The 25,325-nt window shown below is 39.3% G+C and overlaps 1 protein-coding gene across 6 annotated transcripts in view; it reads left to right on the top strand.

Moving 5' to 3' along the window:
* LOC127009651 (nidogen-like) overlaps positions 1–25,325 on the top strand; it is a 45,449-nt gene that overhangs the window by 2,781 nt on the left and 17,343 nt on the right. For 4 of the 6 annotated variants that reach the window (XM_050882909.1, XM_050882912.1, XM_050882908.1 and 1 more), the window contains exons 2-18: positions 553–909; positions 4,492–4,628; positions 8,903–9,044; positions 9,556–9,764; positions 10,943–11,190; positions 11,813–12,046; positions 13,418–13,494; positions 13,891–14,014; positions 14,619–14,764; positions 16,090–16,174; positions 16,294–16,369; positions 17,430–17,617; positions 19,489–19,614; positions 22,471–22,626; positions 23,168–23,775; positions 24,219–24,327; positions 24,571–24,678. In XM_050882909.1, the coding sequence (XP_050738866.1) occupies positions 703–909; positions 4,492–4,628; positions 8,903–9,044; positions 9,556–9,764; positions 10,943–11,190; positions 11,813–12,046; positions 13,418–13,494; positions 13,891–14,014; positions 14,619–14,764; positions 16,090–16,174; positions 16,294–16,369; positions 17,430–17,617; positions 19,489–19,614; positions 22,471–22,626; positions 23,168–23,775; positions 24,219–24,327; positions 24,571–24,678 (2,980 nt within the window). In that variant the 5' untranslated portion in view covers positions 553–702. The remainder of the gene's footprint in view (positions 1–552; positions 910–4,491; positions 4,629–8,902; positions 9,045–9,555; positions 9,765–10,942; positions 11,191–11,812; positions 12,047–13,417; positions 13,495–13,890; positions 14,015–14,618; positions 14,765–16,089; positions 16,175–16,293; positions 16,370–17,429; positions 17,618–19,488; positions 19,615–22,470; positions 22,627–23,167; positions 23,776–24,218; positions 24,328–24,570; positions 24,679–25,325) is intronic. The other 2 variants (XM_050882913.1, XM_050882911.1) reach the window with 1 other exon arrangement.

Raw genomic sequence — 25,325 nt, 5'->3', positions numbered from 1 at the left:
AGCCATCTTATCTAGGATTATCAGGAGCCTCAAGGAGAGGAGAGGAGGAGGAGGTGGTGGTGGTGGTGGTGAGGCACGAGGGGAGGTAGAGGGTCTAGATCAAGTAGCACAAACAGGTCAGATTAACCAGCCTCCTAAACGACACTCATCCACTTGTATGTGAGAGCACCGAACACCTGCGTCTCCCTCGCGGCGTGCGGTTCATGTACTGTCGAGTCTATTTCGGTTGTCACGGAACACACTCGAGCTAAATAAAGCATCAACGGACCCCGACCATCTCCATTCAAAGGTCCTGTTACGTTAATGTCTTATCTCCACCTCAAATACGGTACAAACGCCCCCTCAGAAACTAGGACGTGCTTCAGATGTGTAGTACCGCCACTCGAGATAGGCGGCAAAGTTCTCAACCGTGGCGTGTCTCGTGGGGAATGTGATCGTTGTTTATGCCCTCGTTTAGGAGTATTGCGAGAGGCGTACGTGTGTGTTTGTTTGTGCCTATTGTCGCCGCCAGTGCTTCATAATCTCCATTACTCAACGCTCTCCTGAAAACAGAATGACGGAAGCCTTATCAGCAAGCAGTGGGACCATGTTGTCGTAGTGTTAACGCTCCACCAGACAGCCTCTTGAAAGACTCGTTTTCCTCCCTTCGCCGGTGAGGGACCAACAGTGCTCTCCCTGGGGCCCGGACCTCTCCCAGCCACCATGGAGCTTCGGGGCTTCCTTCTCTATTTCGTTCTGTTGGCGACGCTGCTAGTGGCTCCCTCCCGCGCGGTGCTCAAGTCCTATTTCTATCGCTTCGGTGAGGACGCCGGAGACACGCCCCTGCCAGACGAGGACGAAATCTCCTCCCCGGAAACAAGACTGAGAGTTCCCATCGTCTTCTTCGGCCAGATATACGATTCGATATTCGTAAGTATAATATCCTTCGGACGTGGGTTTATCTGTGTATGGGGGAGAATATTTTGCCGGTGTTGTTATTAATTGACTAGAAAACAGCCAGAGTTAATCATATCAGTATTAATCATCGAAGTATGTGATATTGTTTCTTCAGATATATTTGTACACACACACACACACACACACACACACACACACACACACACACACACTTAGATAGATAGATAGATATAGATGCACATAGACAGAGATAGATAATAGGTAGATAGATATTGGTGGGTGGGTAAAAACGAACCTGTATCCGGCGATAAAGGGATCGAAATATTTACTCACCGAACAGTTGTGCTGAAGGGGTATTCATCCTGCCTATAACATTAGGCAATACAGCTCCTTAATTTTCAAGTACTTCGGATTATTTTTCCTCAGTCGGCAGCTTTCTGTCTTGTGGGAGCATGGTGTTGCGGGTCTGTCTGTGTGTGTGTGTGTGTGTGTGTGTGTGAGTGTGAGTGTGAGTGTGTGTGTGTGTTTTGCCTTTGCCCTGATTCCTGTGCCGAAAAATAATGCTATATAGATTTTAGAAATTCACAATACGTTCACTTCCCTACGTCATTTTCATTACGGTGAGGAAAGCAGAGTTGAGTAGGTTACTCGTGTTTGTATTTGTCCACACTTTTCTGCTTTTAGTTTTTTGCTTATAAACACGTAAGGCAACTACTCTGCATCATAGGATATTATCACTCCGAAACTTTGTCTTAACTCCAGCTTCTTTTCCTCACCACATAAAAACTGAGAACTCCCTACCGTTGAAATTGGGTAAGGATACTATTTTACTGAGGTTAGGTTGCTGCTCCAAGGGATTCACTTAAACGTCGATATTATAAGACACCTTGGCTTCTCACATTACCTATTTCTAAAGGTTAAAGAGAGGGTCAATCGGGTTCTAATTCAAATATGTGTTCTTGGACGGCGAAATGTTTAGTAATACGGCTCTTAGACTACTCACCCATAGATTACTTCACTTATTTTGTGCTGCCCTTCTCTAGATTTTCCCGTATGTCTTTTCCAACCCTTGTGTTAACTCCAGTAAGGTATTCCTGGCTTTCTGACAAGTATGGATGTGTCTTTCTCGTGTTTCTTTTGTTATACTTCTACCGCTTTACTGGCGAACAACATGAGTAGCTTTCCCGTGTTCATATTTATTTACCAAACACTTCTTTTTTGGTCCCTTTAACAACAACGCTCATGGCACTCCCCCACTCATGTGTTATTTGCTGTGCACTTTTCTAATTAACTGAATCTCGTCTGGCCCTCCCCTAATCGTTTATCATGATTATTCTGTTGTGCCCTTTCCTGGCCTTCCAACTGAAAACACGGATGGCTATTTTTTTTTACAGCAAAGGAGACAGCACAAGGGCACAAAAAAAAAGGAAACTATAAAAAAAGTCCGCTGCTCCTGTAAAGAATCCGAAGATGTGGCCGAAAGAGCAGTCAATTACGTGTACTCAAGTGGGGGGTTTTCCAACTGACAAACGTATTGCTTCCTTTTACTCGTGTTTAATTTGATATGCCTCTTACCGGGCTTTTGAGCGACAGCATGTTTTCAGTTTTCAGTGATTAGTATAAGGATAAGATTTAACGAACGGCCTGTCGAGGGAGAGTGGTTAACTGACTGATTAAAATATTCGTGGCAAAAAAAATACAACAGACTACTAAAGGGAGTCTAACCGTCTTGGATGAGATTAGCCGACGCTTTGCGAGTTGATACTGCAATGCCGAATGTAAATACTTAGGAGTTCGAGAATCGTATGACCTCTCACATGCCTTAACTGAAGCAGCACATAACTCACAGCCTTTGCAAGAACATGTATTTTCTCTCTCTCTCTCTCTCTCTCTCTCTCTCTCTCTCTCTCTCTCTCTCTCTCTCTCTCTCTCTCTCTCTCTCTCTCTCTCTCTCTCTCTCTCTCTCTCTCTCTCTCTCTCTCTCTCTCTCTCTCTCTCTCTCTCTCTCTCTCTCTCTCTCTCTCTCTCATTGATACGCATTTATAATTATTCTCTGGTGTACAGATTTTTACAGCCATCCCAGTCCACAGCATAAGAAGGATTATTACAGGGGATATACAGTGCAAACTTAAGAAAACAAACGATGATTGATCAAAGTTGAACTTTTATCAATATTAACGAAGCTAAGGTAATTCTCAAACTATAAAAAAAATGAGAAAGTGATTATAATAACATAGTTTTTGTGGAGAATTGCATAAGCCCATTAACAAATTTCTTTAATTTTTGTTACGATTATTAGACCAAACAAAAGTCAAAACTGAACTGACATGGCCATGAGGCAGAGGGCTTCCCCATATTACTTTGTTTCGTGGATATTCTCATACATAAAAGCAAACTGAATAGCGAGGCATATTCTATTAAATTTGATTTTCTTTTATTATTATGATCAATACACCACTGGGAATGAACAAAAAAAATATAATGTTTTATTATTTATAAGTACATATTCCTTTTTTATGTCGGACTAGTCAATAAATGAGCCAAATATTTTTGCAGAGCAGATCCGATGGTACTACTTTTTTGTGTGAAAATTGAGATAAAAACAATAGCTCTCCTAGTATTTTAGATTGCCAAACCCTCCCTGACTCCGACAGTATGAATATATATATATATATATATATATATATATATATATATATATATATATATATATATATATATATATATATATATATATTTTTTTTTTTTTTTTTTACAACAAAAGAGCAACAAAACAGTGTATAAAAAAAAAAAACGCTACTTGCCGCTCCCAACAACAGAAAATAGAAGAGTGGCCAAAAGAGAGGTCAATTTCGGGTGGAGAGGTGTCTTGATACACTCTTCTTGAAAGAGGACAAGTCATAGGCAGGAGGAAATACAGACGAAGGAAGGCTGTTCCAGAGTTTACCAGTGTAAGGGATGAAGGAATGAAGATGCTGGTTAACTCTTGCATAAGGGGTTTGGATAGTATAGGGATGAGCAAGAGTAGAAAGTCGTGTGCAGCGGGGCCGCGGGAGGGGGGAAGCATGCAGTTAGCAAGTTCAGAAGAGCAGTCAGCGTGAAAATATCGATAGAAGATAGAGAGAGAGGCAACATGGTGGCGGAATATAAGAGGTAGAAGACTAGCAGTAAGAGGAGGAGAGCTGATGAGACGAAAAGCCTTAGACTCCACTCTGTCCAGAAGAGCTGTGTGAGTGGAGCCCCCCCACACGTGAGACGCATACTCCATACGAGGGCGGACAAGGCCCCTGTAAATGGATAGCAATTGTGCAGGGGAGAAGAACTGGCGGAGACGATACAGAACGCCCAACCTCGAGGAAGCAGATTTAGTGAGAGACGAGATGTGAAGTTTCCAGTTGAGATTTTGAGCTAAGGATAGACCAAGGATATTTAGTGTTGAAGAAGGTGACAGCTGAGTGTTATCGAAGAATAGAGGATAGGTGTTTGGAAGATTATGTCGAGTTGATAGGTGGAGAAATTGAGTTTTTGAGGCACTCTTCCACAAAATGCAAAAAGTAAAGAAAATTCAGAATGCGTTCTCCTTCTTTTCAACAGATCAACAGCAACGGTTTCATCTCCTTCCTGACGGAGATCCCAAACTTCTTCAACGTCCAGTTCCCTCTCGAGTACCCGATCATCGCTCCGTTCTACTCAGACGTGGACGCGAGGGAGGCGGGGGCAATATGGTACAGGTGAGTTTGGAGGCGAAGAAACAATGCACAGAGAGAGAGAGAGAGAGAGAGAGAGAGAGAGAGAGAGAGAGAGAGAGAGAGAGAGAGAGAGAGAGAGAGAGAGAGAGAGAGATTTTTTATTAATTTACGTAGAAATTCAAACCACACAGACCCTATGGTCCAGACTAGGTAGTCTGTCCTTAAATCTAAGTGATTATATATTAATCAGATTGCTTCAAAACTTTGCTTTTCTACTTTGGTAAATATTAAGTTGAAGGAAGTGTCGGTCGAGCTTGTTTTAAAGGAGTCAATCGTGTTACACTGGACCACTGAAGGTGGGAGCTTATGCCATTCTCGCACTACAACGTTGGTGAAGAAAAATTTGGTGCAGTCTGAATTTCCTTATTTACACTTAAATTTTGTGCCATTAATTCTCGTTCGCAAAGTGTCATTGATGATAAACAATTTTGATTTGTCCACATTCGTAAAGCCATTAAGTATTTTAAAACATTGGATCAGTTTTCCTCGGAGGCGACGTTTCTCAAGAGAAAACATGTTAAAGTTGAGATCCTTTCGTCATAAGGTTTGTTGCGCAAGTAAGGGATCATTTTTGTTACCCAACGTTGAACAACTAATTTAGCAATGTCCTTTGCATGGTGGGGAGATCAGAACTGTACCACATATTTCAAGTGGGGTCTGACTAAAGTCACTAAACTATTGTAAAGCGGGAGTGATACATTTTTTTTTAATAAAATTTTTTTTTTATTGAAGCCCAGCAATTTGTTCGCTTTATTTGCTGCATCGATGCATTGCTGTGAGAATTTGATGGTTTGACGCGATTTTGACACCCAGATCTTTGACGCATTAAATGCTATTGAGTTTAACGCCACTCATTTCGTAATCAAACCTCTTATTTCTTGTTCAACTTGAGGAACCCGGGCCCATACTTATAAAGCAAAGTCTCCGTCTCAGGCTCGTATTCAGGCACTTATCCATATTAAAGGGCATCTCCCATCTATCAGACCAAGCTGAAATTTTATGCAAATTTTCTTGGTGGTTTTGTCTGTCTTCGTCAGTGAGGACCGAGCTACAACAAGATACAATCAGGAACATCTTTGTGTCGTCTGCAAATTTACTAACGAGATTACGGAGTCCAACTTTCACATCTTTGATGTAAATAATGAACTGCGCTGGGCAAGAACCGATCCCTGAGGGACACCACTTGTGACAGGCTCCCACTCTGAGTTAAATTCGTCGATCACAACCTTTTGCTGTCTATTGATCAACCCATTTGCGATCCATTGATGTACTTGACCGTCAATACCTAGTTGCTTTAATATATAAAACAATTTATGATATGGAACTTTATCAAACACTTTCTGGAAATCAAGATATGCTACGTCCAGTGATTTGGTTATGTCATACACTGAGAAGAGGAGGTTATAAAAGGTCAGTAGGTTTGATAGGCAGGATCTCTTGTTACGGAATCCATGTTGTGAATCCTTAATTTATGAGTAGCTTTCATGGTAAATTACAAGTTTGTCTAATTGTGCACTCGAGTAGCTTACCTACTACTGAAAATAGACTAAAGCACCTGTAATTACTCGGTATTTTTTGTCTCTTTTCTTAAAAACTGGTGTTCCGTTAGCTATTTCCCAATCCGAAGGGACGATGCTTTGTCGCAAGGACATATTGAATACGGTTGTGAGAGAGGAGAGTATTTCTCTTTGTTTCTTTTAAGTAGTATAGGATATATATTGTCTGGTCCTGAGCTTTTATTTGTTTTAAGGGATTGGAGAGCATTGAGGACTTCATCGGTAGTTATTACAAATTTAGGCAATGCATGAACGAGATTTACGTTAGGGCTCTTGTCGTCGGTGGTGTTGGGGGTAATGGCGGTTAGACTGCAGGTATTAAATACTGAGGAAAATAGTTCAAGTTCGCAACGCATTGCTTTTCAGTCACCAATTCGCCGGCACCGTCAGTTAAATCTACTTCTTATTGCCTTTCCGTTGTTTATATAACTGAAGAAAGATTTCGGATTATTTTTACAGATGGCTGCAATGTTTTGTTTTTTTCATATCTACGTTTTGCTGACATATTAATCTTTTGACGCGTCGCCTGGCTTCATGATAAAGTCTTTTATTTTCGGGCGTGTTTTACCCTTTCTTTAGCCTGTAAAGCAAATTTCTCTTCTTAACAGAGAGTTTGATTTCGCTATTAAACCAAGGTGGTCTTTTATTAGTGTTTCGTCGCTTCTCGCAAAACGGGACAAATGTGTTCTGCTGAGTGAGTAATTGATTTTTAAAGTTTCGCCAGGCTTCCTCTACATTGCAATCATCTTACAGTTGTATTTCTGTTAATTTTTGTCGGATTTCTACGAAGTTTGCTCCTTTGAAATCAGGCACGAGTACTTTAGTTTCAGTCACTGTTGTTTGAGCCTTATTACCGACGCGCACTAATCTTATGATCGCAAGAATCGAGATGTTCTTCTACCGTAACATTACCCACTAGATTATCTTGGTTGCTATAACAAGATCTAGTGTATCATTTTGTCGAGTTGGTTCAGTAACTATTTGACGTAGGTAATTATCCTCTGACAATTCAGTCATTTTATGTGACTCGCTTTCTGTACCCGACAGTCGCCCAGTCAATATGAGGGAGATTAAAGTCTCCTAATATCAATGAGTCGCTGTTATTAAATTAATGCCGTAAAACGTTGTACATAGAGAGAGAGAGAGAGAGAGAGAGAGAGAGAGAGAGAGAGAGAGAGAGAGAGAGAGAGAGAGAGAGAGAGAGAGAGAGAGAGAGAGAGAGAGAGAGAGAGAGATTTACATAGATATTCAGACCACACAGACCCTATGGTCCAGACTAGGGAGGTCTGTCCTTAAACCTAACTGGAATCCTATTAAATTTAATGCCAACAACATATTGAAATGCTCATTTATGATTTTTTATGCAGATATATTATTTTTTGTGGCGTCAGTCAGATTCGGCGAATGTTCGTCGCGACTTCTGGTCGAGCTCGAGCAAAAACTACTAAAGCTAGGAAGGCGTGCTTGGTGGCGAATGAAAGCTCTTAAAATACAAATTAATAATCAGAAAAAAGTGGAAAGCATTAAATAAATAAATAAAAAGTTATAAGCAAAAAACTAGGACGTGTCCAAATCGCGGCAAAAGGACCGAAAAACAGGCTATTTTGTGACGGCTCGACGACGAACTAGGAATTGAGCTATCAAACAATCCTTCGAGTTGGTCAAACTACGTTGCCAAGAGGGACTACATGCAAAATTACAGCCTTCTAGAGGCAATAGCAAGGCCACACTAAACGAAAATGGCAAAGTGTCTGGAGTTCGTCAAAATCGCTCTCGACAGGGTTTACGTTTCGAGCTCGAGCGACGAAACTACTGGGAGTAGGGAAATGTTATGCACCATATTGGAAAGCACATTGGCAGGGATAAATCATTTGTTAAATAAGTTTTTTGAAATTCTCAAAAAATGAGCGGTTTCAAGGTTGGGAACTCAAGAATAGTTTTTTTAGACATCTTTCATGTCGGTTTCCGAGCCCGGTCGCTAGTTTTGGAATATAGCCCTTTCATTTTGCCGTCGATTGATATCAAAAACTTTTCTGTAGCCCCAGAAATAAGGGAGTTATGGCGATTCGCACCAAAGCGGTTGATTTTCCAAAATTCGCGGCTTAATAACAAGGGCGCCGCAAAATCAAAAGAGTAAGCCGTCCATTACTTGAGATGTCACTGATTGTAATCGCTGATGTCGATGATATAGTACAGAATACCAAGAAAAAGTAATGGTTCAATAAGTTCACAACGCGCTGGCTTTCAGTTACTAGTTTACCATCGCTGTCAGTTAATTAAGGGTCCAGTCCCACTTCTTATCGCCTTTTTGTTGTTTATATAATTGAAGAAAGGCTTTGGATTAGTTTTACAGTTGGCGGCAATGTTTTCTTCATACCTACGCTTTGCCTGATTTACCAGTCATTTCACTCGTTGTCTGGCTTCATGATAGAGTGACTATCAGGAAGCCAGGCTAATGATGAAGCCAGGCTAATGAAAGTGTAAAACGGGCCAGTAAATATTAGACTCTTTTATAATAATATTTTCCGGTCTGGTTTGCACTTTCTTTCTTCTTGAGAGAGAGAGAGAGAGAGAGAGAGAGAGAGAGAGAGAGAGAGAGAGAGAGAGAGAGAGAGAGAGAGAAGACTATGGACAGACAGACTAGATAAACAGACAGACAAAGAATGTCCCTCACTTCTATTTTTCCTTCACCACCAACAGAGAGACGTCAGATCCAGGTACAGTGGCTCGAGCTAAGGCGGAGGTAAGACAGCACTTCAGCGACGCCGCAGCCTTCGAGCCAAAAGGTGTCTTCATCGTGACATGGGACGGTGTTGGGCCCTACAACCAGCGCACGGACAGGGTGAGGCGACCACAGGGTTATTTAATGTCAGTGTAGCTCTCCCGCGCTGGCTGGCGTTAGACTTAACATGCCGGTCAGTACCTCACAAATAAACACTAATTCCAGATGGCAGGAGGCATACCCAAGTCTCCTATATAGTTATGTCAAGAGGCCTGCAAAGTAGTCAAGAGGGCAATACCTAAGATAAAACTGCGGGGTTATTTTCGGCCCTTGGACTGCCTCTTCTACGTAGCTTGTACCATACCGCAACGTTTGTTAATGGTGACATTTATTTGCCTCATCACAGTGTACACTCGCTTTACCTCAATCAGTATTAAAGAAAAGGAAAAAGGTGCACTTTAAGGACCTAATGTAGAATTGCTGAAGTGACCGTGAGCTCGATCGTCATGCAATTGAAACTACGTACTTCATGTTCCTCGGCTGTTATTTTATAATCATTAATTGAATCAAGATTTAGGATGAATATGGCTTCATCATAATTCTGTAACCTAATATTAACTATCCTTTGTAGATCAACACGTACCAGCTCATCTTGGTTACTGACGGCCAGGAGTCTTACGCGCTCTTCCACTACGCTGACGGCGGCATCCAGTGGCTCAAGGGCGACGGCAAGAACCCGAGCCTGGCTGATGCCCGGGGCCAGGCCGGCCTGGTGTCTGGGGACGGCAGGTACTTCCTGCTGAAGGGCTCCGGCACCGACCAAGTGAGAAGCCTTGACAAGTAAGTGGCCTACATGAGGAACATCAATATTATAATAATTATTCTGGTGCAGTACAAGAGACAGACCACTAACACGTCCATTTTTTTAGTTGTTTCCAAATCTTGTTTTGTGTGTGTGTGTACATGAATGTCGACTTGATTACTCAGGAGAGCACCTCAGTATTAAAATATTTACTCAGATGGAATAAGTGTGACAACATTGGTAACATTTTGGCAACATTGTTTTTTTATGTATGTTCATCACCGTTAATATGAACATCAGTGTCAGGATGATTATTGTGTTTGCATTAGCCACAGAAGAGTCGTATTAGATGGGAATGAATGGAGGCGGTTAAACAGAACTGCAAAAATCACGAGACAATTCTGCGGTTAATTAAGCAGAATTTACCAGTTTCGTGACAAACGGACGTTTTCGCAGTATATTTTCATTGGTGAGAAATGCATAGAATCCTAACTTCATAATCATTATCAGCCACTGTCTAAAGGATTACGGTCTATTCGAACATTATCTACTTTCTTCTGTTTGATGTTAGTGTATAGTCTCTCTCTTATTGTGAGCGTGCCTCGAACCTTCGAACCACCCTATACGTGTCCGAATCGTCTAGTTTGGTGGTTTATGAGTGAATCCACCAGTTACCTGCAGGGTGAAGCGTGGCCATCACCATAACCATCACCTGCATGCCTGCCTTGTCTAGATCTACCCAAGAAAGATAAAGATAGAGTAGAAAGGACCTTTCCTCCTCACGCCCAATAAGTAGGCTATGCCGTTGGCTCTGCTGACCACACCACAGCAAACCTCGTGAGCGCATGGGGTCCCACCCACCGTGTTTATCCGTGTGTGTGCATTGGAATATTCTCTGATACACTCAAAAGGTTACCTCGGTATATGAATACATCCTTCGAAGTGGTAACTATAATTAACAACCCAGGAGTTAGGATGTATGCCTACGCCCTCCATCCTTTGAGCCATATTTAGGTAATAAATAACATGACTCGTCTTTGCATGGACAGCATCTTTTCCAGGCCGTTCCATGTATCCACCACTCTATGTGGAAAGCTCTTTTTTTTATGTCTTCTACAGGCTTCCTCTTTCATCTTCCTTCCATGACATCTTGATGTGTGTGTGTGTGTTCTCTGTATCCTCAAAATGTGACTTCAATAATGGGTTTTCTGCTCAGATGGAGTAACTGTGGCAACCCAGGAGTCTGGATGTTCCGCATTGGACAGCTGAGTCTGAGCGAGACTGTGCAGCCTCCAGATTTGGATGTGGACGAAAGCACGAATCAGGACGCAGACCTGATCCAGTCCTGTGCCTTGGGCGGCTCCTTGTGTCACTCCAAAGCTAAATGCATCGACTACACTCCAGGGTTCTGCTGCAGTTGTGAAGAGGACTATCTGGGGAATGGCATTAACTGTGTTCCTAAAGGTTTGTTTGAGTAATTTGGGTGGTAATAAGGACATAGTGTTCTACTACTAGTTGAGTTTTATTATGTATTGCTTACACTCCATGGTTCTGCTGTAGCTGTGAAGAGGACTGTAACCTCATATATTGTAGGTTGGAGTAATTACACTGACATGACATTCTTGATGTGAATAAAACCCACACTGGCAGACAGAAGATGTATATTTAAGAACGGTTTCAGTGGACACTGCCACCATCTTCGAATCACTGAAGGTGGTGGAAAATTACTTAGTAAATATACAAATTATGCATTTTTCATCGGCCAGTGTGGGTTTTACTCATATCTTACATAATACATGAAATGGCATTGTATCCCTAAATATGTGAGAAAATCGTTTGTATTTGATAATATTTGACAGTTAGTCAAGACTGACAGTTGTCTACAAGTTCAATTTATTATTTTTTTGCAGTACATCCTGAGGAAACTGAAATATTGTCATATATGGATAATATTTCTTTTATATGAATAGTAAATTCCCATAGCCCAGTGGGTACATTTTAAAGTACCCATAAGAATTGTAGACGAATGGCAATGGCCATTAGCTACCTGAATCATGGACCATTTATTTATTACTTTTTTTTTCAGGGGAACCCATTCGAATAAATGGCAAGGTAATTGGAGATATCAATGGAGTAACACTAACTGATGCGGATCTCCATTCTTATGTGCTGACTTCCGAGGGTCGCAGCTACACGGCGCTCTCAAGAATTCCTTCACAGATTGGCTATGACCTGCAAAGCATCACTGCCATTGGCACCGGCATTGCTTGGCTTTTTGCATCACCAGTAAATAATGTGAAAAATGGCTTTTCCTTAACAGGTAAGCATTATATACATGTCTATATATACATCTGTTCCCCCTTATATCCGGGAAGTAGGGAACATGCACCCACGTGAATAGTTAATTTTTGCAAATGTTTGGCGCCCCCCCCAAAAAAAGGGCCTCAAGACCCCCAAAAAATTCTGAGAGCAATTTTACACAAACTTTAACTGACAAAGCATTTCCATAACCTGAAAACATCATAAAATATCATAAGCATCATCATATATCAGCTCAGGACTGTTTCCATTTTATTGCTCGACATGAAATCTCTAAGTAAGGAAAGTGCTAATAGAGGGCCCCCACCTCCAAAATTCTTTTACAAATGTTGCTCCCTCTATTTTTTTATTGATATTTTCAAGCTAAATGTTCTTCTAAACTTGCTAACTGCATGTTTGTACACTTTCCATGACTTTGCCGCACAAGTTTTTCTACTCCAGCTCACCCCTATTGTCCAAATTTGTAATGCCTGAATTCACTAATACAGTATCTTCATTTTTTGGTCTTTTTCAGAGGTGGGCACCTGCTAATTTTTTGTTAGTCCGCAATTCGCAATTCCGCTAACTTTGTTCGGCATTCCGCTAATCGCTAATCCACAAATTTTCCGGCTGTCACAAATCTGCTAATGCTAACACTAATATTTTTTTTTTTTAGTCCACTAATGAAGTCCACAACAGTCCGCTAACCATTTTTTAGTCCACTAACCCTTCATTGGTTGTTAAAAACAAACTTTCCAATGAAATTACTTTACACTGTGCGTGAAATCCGGGAAAATTTTATTTCTGGGACGAACCATTAAAATCTGGGACTGTCCCAGAAAATCCAGGACGTCTAGCCACCTTAATCTACAAGTTTCTACATACTTTCAAGAATATTCTTGAATTTCCCGGAAATTTCATTGTTGTCGTTTTTTTAAAGTTTGCGTTAGCGGACCATAATTTTGGCATTCCGCTAGCTGCAAATCCGCTAATTTTTCAAATTTTCCGCTAATGCCATTCCGCAATTTTTTTGTTTGTCCGCTATTAGCAGATTAGCGATTAGCGGACTTAAACTGTGGAATGCCCACCTTTGGTCTTTTTCATTGGTCAACTCTGAACAGTTTTCCTTCATCTGTTTTTTCCTACCAACATATTAAACTCTTCCAAGCAGGGAGTATCAAAACATCTCTACCTCTCCAAACAGATATGACTCATTATATTAGTGGGGAATCTCCTCGATCCTCTGTTTGCAAGAACATCACTATTCTTTGGTCTGTTTACTTTTACTCTGCCTATTGTGACAAAAAGAGGTCTTGCATTCTTTATTAGTGATAGTCATTTAGAAAGTAATTGTGAAACCTTGTATTTGATTTATTCTCCTCCTTGGCTTCAGGCGGCAGCTTGAACCGCACAGTGGAGGTGGACTTTCCTCAGACTGGCCATCGAGTTGAGGTGCAGCAACAGTTTAAGGCAAGTAAAATATTATTATCTCTTTGTTGTAGTTTTATGTCACATTTATTTCTCAAATACTTGGTACCTCTTTGATTTTTTTAAGAAATTATTTGTAAAGAACAATTCTAAACCATAAATGATTGCTGTAATTCATATTGTTGCTGCATTTTTTATTGCCCTTTTCTTGTTTAGAATATCCATAAACCTTCCTGATCCTGTTGTTTATTTTTCAACTGACATTGTACTAGTTTTTTAAATTTTTTATCATATAAGTACGTATTACTACAGGTTACCTATAACAATGAACATTTATTTATTTATTTTTTTAAGGAAAAGTAGCAATACAGCCTGTAACTAAAATTTGCGTACAGCATGTATTTTAATAACTCGAGATCCCAATACTCTCTTCTGCAGGGACTTGATGTCTTCAACTATGTTAAGGTGAAGACTCAAATCACTGGCTCTGTCCCAACAATCCCTGTCGGCTCAAAGATTGAAATGAATGCATTCAGTGAAGAATATACCAAAGTCAAGCCTGGTAAGGTAACAGTATAACAAATTTTGTGTTCACTGAGTCACTTCTAAGATTACATTTTGTTATTGTTTTCATAGTTATAATTTACTTTGACATTTGAAGTTGGATATTTTGGTGCACATTTTCACGCAAGCAACTGTTTATTTCCACAGTTTATGAATGTTATTTTCTTAATATAGCTACCTAGGATCCCACTTTACTGGCCCAAACCAAGGGCCTGTTGGGCTTAGTATGGGAAACTTCATCATAATGACTGGAGGCCTGTCAGATATTTCAATAAGGAGGAATTCAACTACTTTTTACCTTAACTTGCTTGATTAACTTTTTCTTTGTTTAGACACATGAGCACACATTTGAATTGAATATATGTGGCTCCAAATTTTACTCCCATATATTCTGGAACCCTAATATATTGATACTTTGTTATTATTATTATTATTATTATTATTATTATTATTATTATTATTATTATGATTATGATTATGATTATTATTGTTATTATTATTAAAGTTATAGTTGAGGTCATAGTTTTCATGTGATAACTTTGTTGTCTTGGAAGAAATTTTGAGCAAAATAATGAAACTAATTAAAAAGGAATTACTTTCAGGTCAACTAAGGGCAAGGTCTAGTCGAGTATTTCGACTGAAAGGGCAAAGTATTGACACTCCATTTACTGTAGAGACAACTATAGACTTTGATGATTGTGAATGGAGGGCCCTGGATGTTGGAGAACAAGAGACTCTAAGACTCAAGGTAAATGGTTATTACTTTTGTTCTTTGTACTGTTGTGTCTGAACACACAACACACTTGGATTCGCAACTTTTCCTTCTTTGTGCCAAAGTTGTAAAAAGTAAAGCTAAGGTTGGGAGCATGAGCTATAGCTTTGTGTGGCCAAAGTGCTCATTTCCATTTCATGGGACTTTGAGCCTGTATGGATAAGAACCCATTACCAAAGTTTACCTCCCCCAAGTTTCTTTAGGTACCCATTTATTGACTATCTCAAAAGGGAGCAGTAATGGCTGGGCGGGCTGTGCATCCCCTGCGTTCATCTAAACCCAGCCCCATGAATTTGTAGCTAGTCATGTTAATTAACTACTACACCATGGAGGCAAAGCTGTACAGCTTTTTAAGTTACTGACATAAAGACGTATATGCTAATTAGTCTCCAAGTCATTGTAGGTATAAAGTAAAGCCTCAGTATAGTGAGTTGATGCAAGCCATCCCTGTTGATTTGCTTGAGGTATTTTAAATCAAAAAGACGGCAATCCTCAACATTCATATTATTATGGAAAGCAGTAAAGCAGGAATACAGTATGTATAGTAGAGAGGATGTAGTAAAACATATTTGGAAGAAGACTTAAAGAGTGCTGACATGAATGCAGAGCAAAGTAAGGCAGTGAAGGAGATATGGAGTAGGTATTTTGAGAGAAGTATCAAGACACTTCTTGAACTAATTTATTCATTATTTTTTTCACCATCCTCCTCTTTTTATTTCAGTCACTTTCATTTCACAGCACCATCAGAACTTAGAGGCTCTATCCCAGGTTTTCCTGGGTGCCAAATTAAGATTGCTGTTTTACAAAAACATGATGAGTTGGATTACTTTTCAGTAGCATACTCTCCAGAGAGGACTTGGGTAATTCTTGCATCTCATGAATAACTGTGATGTATTCAACTACATATTCCACTGCTTGGTTGCAGAATCCAATCACTATCACCTCTGTACTGGGGGTATTTGTTGTTTTTGAAACTTGTGATTGGTTTTCTTCAATATAATTGTAATCAGTTCTCTTATATTTTCAAGTTTTCATAAAGGACACCTTTGTGAAACTTTATTCAAGGCTTTTTTTTATGTGTGTGTGTGTGTGTGTGTGTGTGTGTGTGTGTGTGTGTGTGTGTGTGTGTGTTGGTTATCACAGATATGCAAAATGTTGAAGATGTGAGACATTACTTACATGAAATGCTTGATTTAGAACAAAAAAATATTTAGCAGTCTTTAGAATACTTTAAATTCAGTCTTACACTAATTGCTATGATATTTTCACTAAATGCAGATTATGTTACATGTCTGTGGCAGGTTCCAGAAAACATCTTCATCCAGTATGATTCTGCAGAGGAGATTGTTCGTTATGCTCTCTCGGCAAAGTTGGCTCCTCTCGAGGGTAAGATATTATTTATAGAAGTGTTGTCAGGCTGTCGGTATTATGATACTTTATTTTGCATGGATTATGAGTTTCCCTTGGTTGTTTTCATATGTGGAACTGCTGTACTTTCTCCACAGAGATCGACCCCTGTGTCGAGGGACGGCAAGAGTGTGGAGAAAATAGTCAATGTGTCGTTGATGGTGACACATTCAGGTAAGTTGAGATTTCATCTTTGCATAATTTGAATTGAATACATACTTGTCACTGATTTATGTGTTATGAAACTATGAAGGACAAAATATCATGAAAGATATGCAGGAAACTTACCATATTCATTGGTTTACTGTTAAAGTTTTTTTTTTTTTAAGTAATTTTTAACTGTGAAGGTTATACGCTGTGAACATTCACTTACCAAGTTTTAAGCTTTCATCTTGAGTTCTCCTCAAGAGTTGTTTATCTTTTATTCTTTCAATATGTCTAATTGTCTATACATCTTTTAAGAAACTTACTAGGAGGTTTGTCTGAAATTTTGCCCATCTCTGTCAATCTATCTGTACATCTGTTCAGTCACTTTTTATCAGACCCTTTGCAAGGTGACCACAGGAGAAGGATTTCAATTTTTGCCTTAGCCATGTATGCTCTGCCTTTAAACATTTCAGTTCTTTTACCTAACATTCTCCAACTTGCTAAGGTATTGGAAAATTGTGCCCCCTCTCTACAATGGCTTAATTGTCCTTAATATCAACTTCAACCATATGAATATATGTATTATGTCATCTCATGTCCCATTCTCTTTATGTGACTAGATCAGTATTATATTTAATGTTTCTTTTATTATCTCAACCAGGCTTAAGGTGCACATTTTTGTTTACTCCAATCATTCCTTATATTATCCCAGCATTTTCTAAGTACATTCTGTATTGCTTTATAATAAATGTTCTGAGAACAATTTTGTTGCAAATGAGAAAACTTTTCCTTAAACTGAGAAAATACACATGCACATATAGGAGATAACCACAAATATGTCCAACACAGCTTGAAAGTCCTGGCATTTCAAAGTACCTTATTGTAAGAACACCCAACATCAAAAGCTGCATCCCTTTTGTGTTCCATAGCTTAGTGGTACGTGTGAGCCTAAAGATAATCAAATAAGGGATGAGCCTAATTGAAGTTTCATCTCCAGTTTGTATTTTCTTCCTTTAAACTGTAATACCATTCATTTGTATTGCCTTTCCTATCTGAATACACATGCTAAGCCAAGATATATTCACAGGTGTGTATGTGCACGGGGTTATGAGGAGCTGTATGATGCCACACTAAACAAAGGAATCTGTTTGGACCTGAATGAATGCAGCACCAGCCGGCACTCCTGCCACACCAATGCCATCTGTACCAATACTCCGGGCAGCTTCACTTGCACATGTAAGCCAGACTTCACTGGAGATGGGTTCAACTGTGAAAGTGAGTTGATGTTGAAGGTTTGTTGATGTAATGATGTGCGTATTTACCTAGTTGTGTGTGTGTGTGTTTTTGCGTGCAGGCAGGTGTGCGTGCATGGCATGCCTGTGTGTGTGTGTATTTACCTAGTCGTGGCATGTGGGAGAGGAGCTGTGTTCGTGCTGTCCCATCTCTATATCTACTATAATCCACCTTGGCCTTAAATTCATGAATCATCTTGAGCATGTATTTGTGTGCATACATGTGTGTGTGTGTGTGTGTGTGTGTGTGTGTTTTTTCTATTTACCTAGTTGTATTTACCTAGTTGTAGTTTTACAGGGCCTGGGCTTACACTCGTGTGGTCCCGTCTCCATATCTGTATTTGTCCAGTTTTTCCTTAAAGCTTTGCACACTCTTCACCGATACCACATCCTCACTTAGTCTGTTCCACATCTCTATGTTGCTTTGTGGGAAGCTATATTTTTTTATATTTCTCAAGCATCTTCCTTTTCTCAGTTTTTGACTGTGTCCTCGTGTGTTGCTGGTTTTTCTTCCTTCTCTTAGTAGTAACTCCTTATTATCTACTTCTTCCATTTTATTCCAAAATTTATAAATCTGTATTAGGTCTCCCCTTTCTCACAATATGTTTGTGTGTGTGTGTGTGTGTGTGTGTGTGTGTGTGTGTGTGTGTGTGTGTGTGTGTGTAAATAGATAGATAGATAGATAGAAAGATACATACATACATACAGTGGCTTTGCATCCATTGGGGGAATTTGATTAGAGATTGTGTCATGTTGGACAAAATTTGCATTGCAGAAAATTAATTGTGTTGAAGGATTTAAAAAAAACTACCTTAAAAATACAACAAAGATCAACAAAGATCCATCCAAGCTACTTGATCGGATCTTGGTGAAAATGCAGCACTGCACATCATGTGACTGCTCCCGCTTATACTATTGGCTGGTGTCACGCACCGTACTTCCAGCTGATTGGTTGAGAGTGACAAGTGCAGTGCACGATGAACGAATTTTCCACATTTCAGAAATCTGTGCGGATTTGAGCCATTTGTTTGCAAAGATTTGCTGCATGGTGGACCATTTTAAATGTGTTACAATAATTTTTTAAAAATTCATCTCCCAAAAATGCCTCATTGGACATGAGACACTGTGGACAAACACCCATTGGATGCAAGGCCCCTGTACATATACATACATAGTTCATGCATACAGTATGAAGCAGTATGAAGATATAGGTTTCAGTAGTTTTCCTTAAATAAAATAAAAGCATTGCCATTTAATATTATAATTTTGTCCTAAGATCCTCATTGTGGAGCATGCACCTTTATAATGGTAGAGAAGATACTTTTGAGGGTATTTTGTAGTAATGCTTATGGTGTATATGTAGTGCGGCGACGGCCTGATGAACGAGCCTCCCATAACCCACTTAGCCAGTGGGGTACCTCTTTGGCCGACTCGGTAAGGAGTGGCTCTCCCGTCATGCTGGTCGCGGGTTCAATCCCAGGCAGCCGGGGAATACCCTGATCTTGATTAATTTCTCGTGTTATTTCGATACACACAGAGGCCGTGTTGAGAAATAGGAAGGATTTAGAAAAGAAGCTCGTCGGGGCATTACATATATGAAGAGAGCATCCAACAGAAAATTATTGTGGATTTTCAGGAGAGGGAAGTAAATGTGAAATGCTTAATGTAAAACTGTATGTGAGGTTCTTCGGGAGGAGAGAAAAAATTGCAGCATTATTGCCCTCCAAATATTTCCCGACTAGGAGAAAGCTAACAAAAGTTTGTTAAAAAAGAATTTCCTTCAGACTTCCCAGTTATATGTAAAACCTGTAGATGACTGCTTGAGATTATTTAGTAAGGACATGCTTGTAACAGAGGTTGGAAGTTGCGATGGCATCCCGTGCGATCCCAATGCCTTGTGTGAGCGGCGCTATGGCGAGACCAAGTGTGTGTGTCGTCCTGGCTTCTTTGGAGATGGCCTCATCTGCACCAGAGAGATTGGTAAGCTTAACACCCAAGAACACAAGCATTTGTGACAGATTATCCACCTTCATTATTTTTATCTGAATCTGATTCACCTTGGTTTGCTTCTGAAACTTTTCCAGTGCCCTTGTACCGTTCTCCATATATCTTTTCAATTTAAACACCTCCTTGGTCTCCTCAACTTTGTGATTTCCTTTAAAGACCATAAATACTAAGTCTTTTGCCAGTTTCACTACTCTTTACCTTTCCTTTTTATTGGCTTTTGTTTTCTATCATCCCTGTGATTGTTATACACTTCTTTTTGTCTGCATCTCCCACCAGTGTCTCCCTTGTGCTCAACACCTTGACTGTTTCCTTTTCTGGTTCCTAGTTTTCCTTCCTTTCCTGTTCTAACAATTCTCCTTAGTTTACAGTTCCTTCTGTTTCTTTTCATTCTTTCCAACCCTGGTGCTTTCCTCCATTATAGGATATTTCTGCTCTTTATCTGTCATGTTTTTGTCCCTTTCCTCTTCCTGGCTTTTATTATCTTTTTAAATCTGTTTTATACAGATTTTTAATGTTTCATTCCATAGTTTCAGTTTTATATGTAATACACAATACTTAACTAAAAACAACTGATATCTTTTCAAAATGAGAGTACTTGTATTTCTTAGCTTTACTGCCCTGAATTGTGCTACAATTCCTCCATATAAACCGTTATGTTTGCTGTAGCTTCTGAGTGTCTTAACCCATAGTGTCAACTTTGGATGAAGAGAAGGGTCATGTTAGGTTGCATTGTTTTCAAATTGGTTTAATTTGACTCGGAAAATCTCCAGAAAATTACAGGTTTATCGGTGTATATATTATTGTCATGTGATTATACTTGAAGTGTGGTTTTCTTGCAATTCCTATCTGCATATTTTCCCCCATCTCGGAGCTCACAATGTCACACTAGGAAATCAGAAATTTATTTGTATAACTCTGTATGCTTTTATTATGCTTCTTATATACATTTTTTCATAATTATAGTAAAGATAATGAATACAGATTGTTTTACATAACAAAAACATATACCTATACATACAAGAGATAACAAAATAAAATGCTTGCATATTCAGTCACCAACACCAGACAGCGCAATGCGGAGTTACACCAGATGCAAGGCTGAAATAAATACTATACAGTCTACAACCATTCGTTCTCATGTCCAATTATTTGTACTCTAATATCTATATTTGTATGCTTTACTGATTTTATTTTCAAGTAGTAAAACCATATATGTAGATAGAGGAATGAAACACCCACAAAATATGCTTAAAATCTTAAATCAGTTATTTTATCTCTCTTCTGCTCTTCAAGCTGTGCCTGCAACTCCTCCCCCCCCCCCACCATGACCCATAACTGTGTATTTACTTATGAGGGTGTTTTTTTACTTTTCCCCATTTCCAATACATGGCATTTGTTTGCATTAAATTCCATCTCCCATAACTGGCTCCATTTATACACTCTATCCAGGTCTTTTTTGCAGTTCTTCACAGTCTTCCTCCGTCTTCACTTTTCTTATTAACTTTGCATCGTCTGCAAAAAGACTCGTATAACTTTTTATACCCATCGGCATATCATTTATATATATTATGAACATTATTGGTGCCAGAACTGAGCCCTGAGGAACTCCACTCTCTACTCTCCTCCAATTTGATTTCTCTTCTCTAATCACCATTCTCATTTCTCTTCCTGTTAAGTAGTCCTTTATCCATTGGATGACTTTTCCGCCCATTCCTCCCCATTTCTGTAGTTTCCAGAGTAATCTTCTGTGCGGAACCTTGTCGAAAGCTTTTTTCAGATCTAGATATACACAATCAGCCCATCCTTCTCTTTCTTGCACCACGTCTATTGCTCTTGAGTAGAAACATAGTAAGTTGGTGACACACGATTTCCCTTTTCTAAATCCAAACTGTCCTTCATTTATCATGTTTCCCTTTTCTAAATGTTCAGCCCAGTTTTTTATTATACTTTCACAGATCTTGCACATTACACTTGTTAAAGAGATTGGCCTATAATTTAATAGTTTAGTTTTATCTCCACTTTTATAAATTTGTACAATGTTTGCTCTCTTCCACTCTAAGGGCACTTTTCCTGTATATATAGAGCATGTTATTATGTCATAAAGTGGTTCCAATAATTCATTTCTACACTCTTTTAGCATTTGACCGGAGATTTCATCCGGTCCCATAGCTTTCCTTCCATCTAAAGATTCCATCAGCTGCAACAGTTCCCCTTTCTCAACCTTTACATAATTCAGCTTCTTCATTACAATTTTCATGCCCCCAGTCAAAGTCAGTCTCTTTCGTAAATACTTTATGAACATTTTTATTTGTGCATGTGTGTGTGTGTGTGTGTGTGTGTGTGTGTGTGTGTGTGTGTGTGTGACAAGTGCTGTGTAGCCCATTTCAGTTTTTCTTTCTCAAAGTGAGTTGTGAAGTGAAAATCATGATCATAATAAGAAAATTTGGATTATTATAAGTTACTGAAATCCATTGTTTTTGCCAGAATCAAGTGTGAAATGTGTCAAATCAAGATGTTATTTTATTCCAAGACTAACCAAACATTTACTAGTAAACTTGAACATGCTATTCTTTATTTTCAAATGTTAATTTTGAATATATATTGGGTATTCTAATATTTTAGTTAGTAAATTATAAGTTTAATTAGTGACAAACATTTCATAGTTCTTGCAATAATTGTTGCTTACTTAATTACTCTTTCTAATGTCCCTATACCCTTAATTCTGTCCTCTGCAGCTGTCTCCTTCCCAGAAAAGAATAACACTCAGGAGTTTATCATAACTAATTGTTACTTTGAATACATGATGATATCATGCTAATCACCCTTCAGAGGTATCATCGGTGCAGCAGCAGAGTTCCTGTGTGGATTATGATGTTTGCGGTCGCTTTGCTGAGTGCGTCTATGATGACTCTGTTCGCAGCTTTCGATGTGAATGTCTTCCGGGTTACAGTGGAGATGGACAAACATGTCAGTCAGTTGGTCCTGGTAAGTACTAATGTTAGAGGTCACATATTCTGTTTAGCATCAGATGAGTTGCTCAGCCTCACTCGTGTGAGGAAGAAATGAGGGACACCATGAGTGACTGGCTAGTATTGGTACCAGTACCAAGCAGTCTGGTACTGGTACCGTACCGTATAGTTGGTACCGTTAGTCCTGCCCACCCCTATTGTTGAGTAGCATGGCAGCGTAGGTACTGTATTGTTGTTCAAGTGGCGCGCGGGAAGAACTGAGCTCAGCTGTGAGGCTGTGGCGCCGTGTGAGTCCAGTTGCGTGAGACATCTGGTGGCCACTCCATAAAATATTGCGTATAAGTGAAAAAAACATGTAAATTAAACATTTATTTGGATTTTGGACCCCGTGTTATTTAAAAATGCGTAAACCAAACTCGTGTAAATCGAGAGTTACCTGTATCAATTTAGACCTGATAGATCAATATTGATTTACCATCATTTTACCTTCAAGTGCCTTTAAATCTTTTAAGTGTTCCATTTTTTTATGAAAATATATTTATATATTTTTTTTCCAGAGACTTGTGAAACTGCCAGAAACTGCTCCCCATATGGGGTGTGTATAATAGTTGGGGATGAGTACAGGTGTCAGTGCATGCCTGGCTTCACAGGGGATGGCTATTCATGTGAAGTGGCTGACTCAGTGACCACTGTTTACCAACCAGAGGAGCCCAAACAACCATATTATCCTGAGGAACCCCAACAACCATATTATCCCGAGGAACCCCAACAACCATATAATCCCGAGGAACCCCAACAACCATATAATCCCGAGGAACCCCAACAACCATATAATCCCGAGGAACCCCAACAACCATATAATCCCGAGGAACCCCAACAACCATATTATCCCGAGGAACCCCAACAACCATATTATCCCGAGGAACCCCAACAACCATATTATCCCGAGGAACCCCAACAACCATATTATCCCGAGGAACCCCAACAACCATATAATCCCGAGGAACCCCAACAACCATATTATCCCGAGGAACCCCAACAACCATATCCCCAGGAGCCCCAACAACCATATCCCCAGGAGCCTGAACAGCCACACCAGATTGAGGAGTCACACCCAACTGAACAGTCACACCATGCAGAGAGTTCTAAACCACAACTCCCTAAAGTATGTGGCCTCAAGACAGAGATTGTAATATTACAGTGCTGATCAGTTGTATTGGGTGAATTCAACATAAGAATTTGTATTCTTCGGTGTATATATATTCAATAAGTAAAGGTAAAAGGAGGATACTAACTAAACTTGAACATTAACATTAACTAGTAATATTTATCTCCTTGTATGATTTATATTATTTTTCATTGCTCATAATAATAAGATAATCCTATTTTAATGATTAATTATCTAAAATGATAATGCAAATTGAATAAGTGTCTTTGTAAAAAAAAGTATGCAGGAGACAATTGTGATAACTTCAATATTTTAGTTGGCAAATAGTGTAAAGGAAGAGTGCATTAGAGAAGAGTTTTACAGGCTTTACATATATATATAAAAAAAAAATTGTAATATGTTTTATTTTAATACAAATTCTTTTGTTTTATTCCTGACAGATTTTGGAACCTGAATGTGTTTTTGGTGTGTGTTGGTGCCCTTCAAACTACGGCCACAATCCTCAGCACAATCATTGTGAACTCATAGATGCATCATCATCATCTGCAAGTATGTAGTTATAAATGCAAGTTTTTAATTATGAAGATTTCAATTTGTAAGCCATGAAGATCTTGGTGGAAGAAAAGGTCAAGTTACAAAAGGAAGTTCAGTTGTGTGAGAGGAGTGATATCAACATATTATTAGATATTGCTCTGAAAACTTATAGGAATCCAAATAGATGTTATACGCTCTTAAGCATGATCAGGATCATTGTAAAAAAGAAAAAAATATTAGCTGCTAATCATATAACAGATGGAGGACAAGAGATCCCTGAACCATACTGTGGCGCTGCTAAGTGTGTCTGTACAAAAGGCTACCAGTATGATGCTGCTGGACATGCTTGTATTCCTCAGGTAACTGGTAAGTTTATCACTGTAGTACATACAAGTTTACTGCAATATATTCTTAACAGAATTACAGATATTGCATCACAGAGAAACTTTGTGCTGCATATTTCCCCATTTGTTCTCTCCTTTAAGAGTGACATGTTAGTCAAAATGGTAACATACCCAAAGAGCCGTGATGCCAAAGCCTCTGCATATGGTACTCGATCCACTGACTTGTCAGAGATCTGAAGTAACAAAAGACAGGTAACAGCTGGGAGAGAACATGTGTGAAATGAGGGGAGTAAAAAAAGGAACACAAAAGGAAGTTGTCTTGTTAAAGTGCAGCATATTTTATGTGTAGGTTAGACTAACATTAAGAAGTAAGTAAGGAGTAAAGAGAAGAAGAAATGGGTTTACTTGCTTATGAGGAATATGTCGAATGAATAGAGTAGGGTTCTTCACAGTATGGGTTGCTTGGTTACCACTTCATGAATAACTGACTACATACCATATGGCACAAAGTTCACAGTGCTGCTATGAGGCTGAAAATGGGTCATGAGGGTAATGATCAAAATCAAGTTGTGCAGCTGTGTCACAGAAAAGCTAAGAGAACAGTAGGATAGGGGACAAAGTGTGTGTACACCCAAAGAATCTTAGAAAAATTCCGTCTTTGTATTGACA

Source organism: Eriocheir sinensis, chromosome 41 (assembly GCF_024679095.1).
Source record: "Eriocheir sinensis breed Jianghai 21 chromosome 41, ASM2467909v1, whole genome shotgun sequence".
In the NCBI taxonomy this organism is placed as follows: Eukaryota; Metazoa; Arthropoda; class Malacostraca; order Decapoda; family Varunidae; genus Eriocheir; species Eriocheir sinensis.
This window is presented reverse-complemented; position numbering and strand designations above follow the sequence as displayed.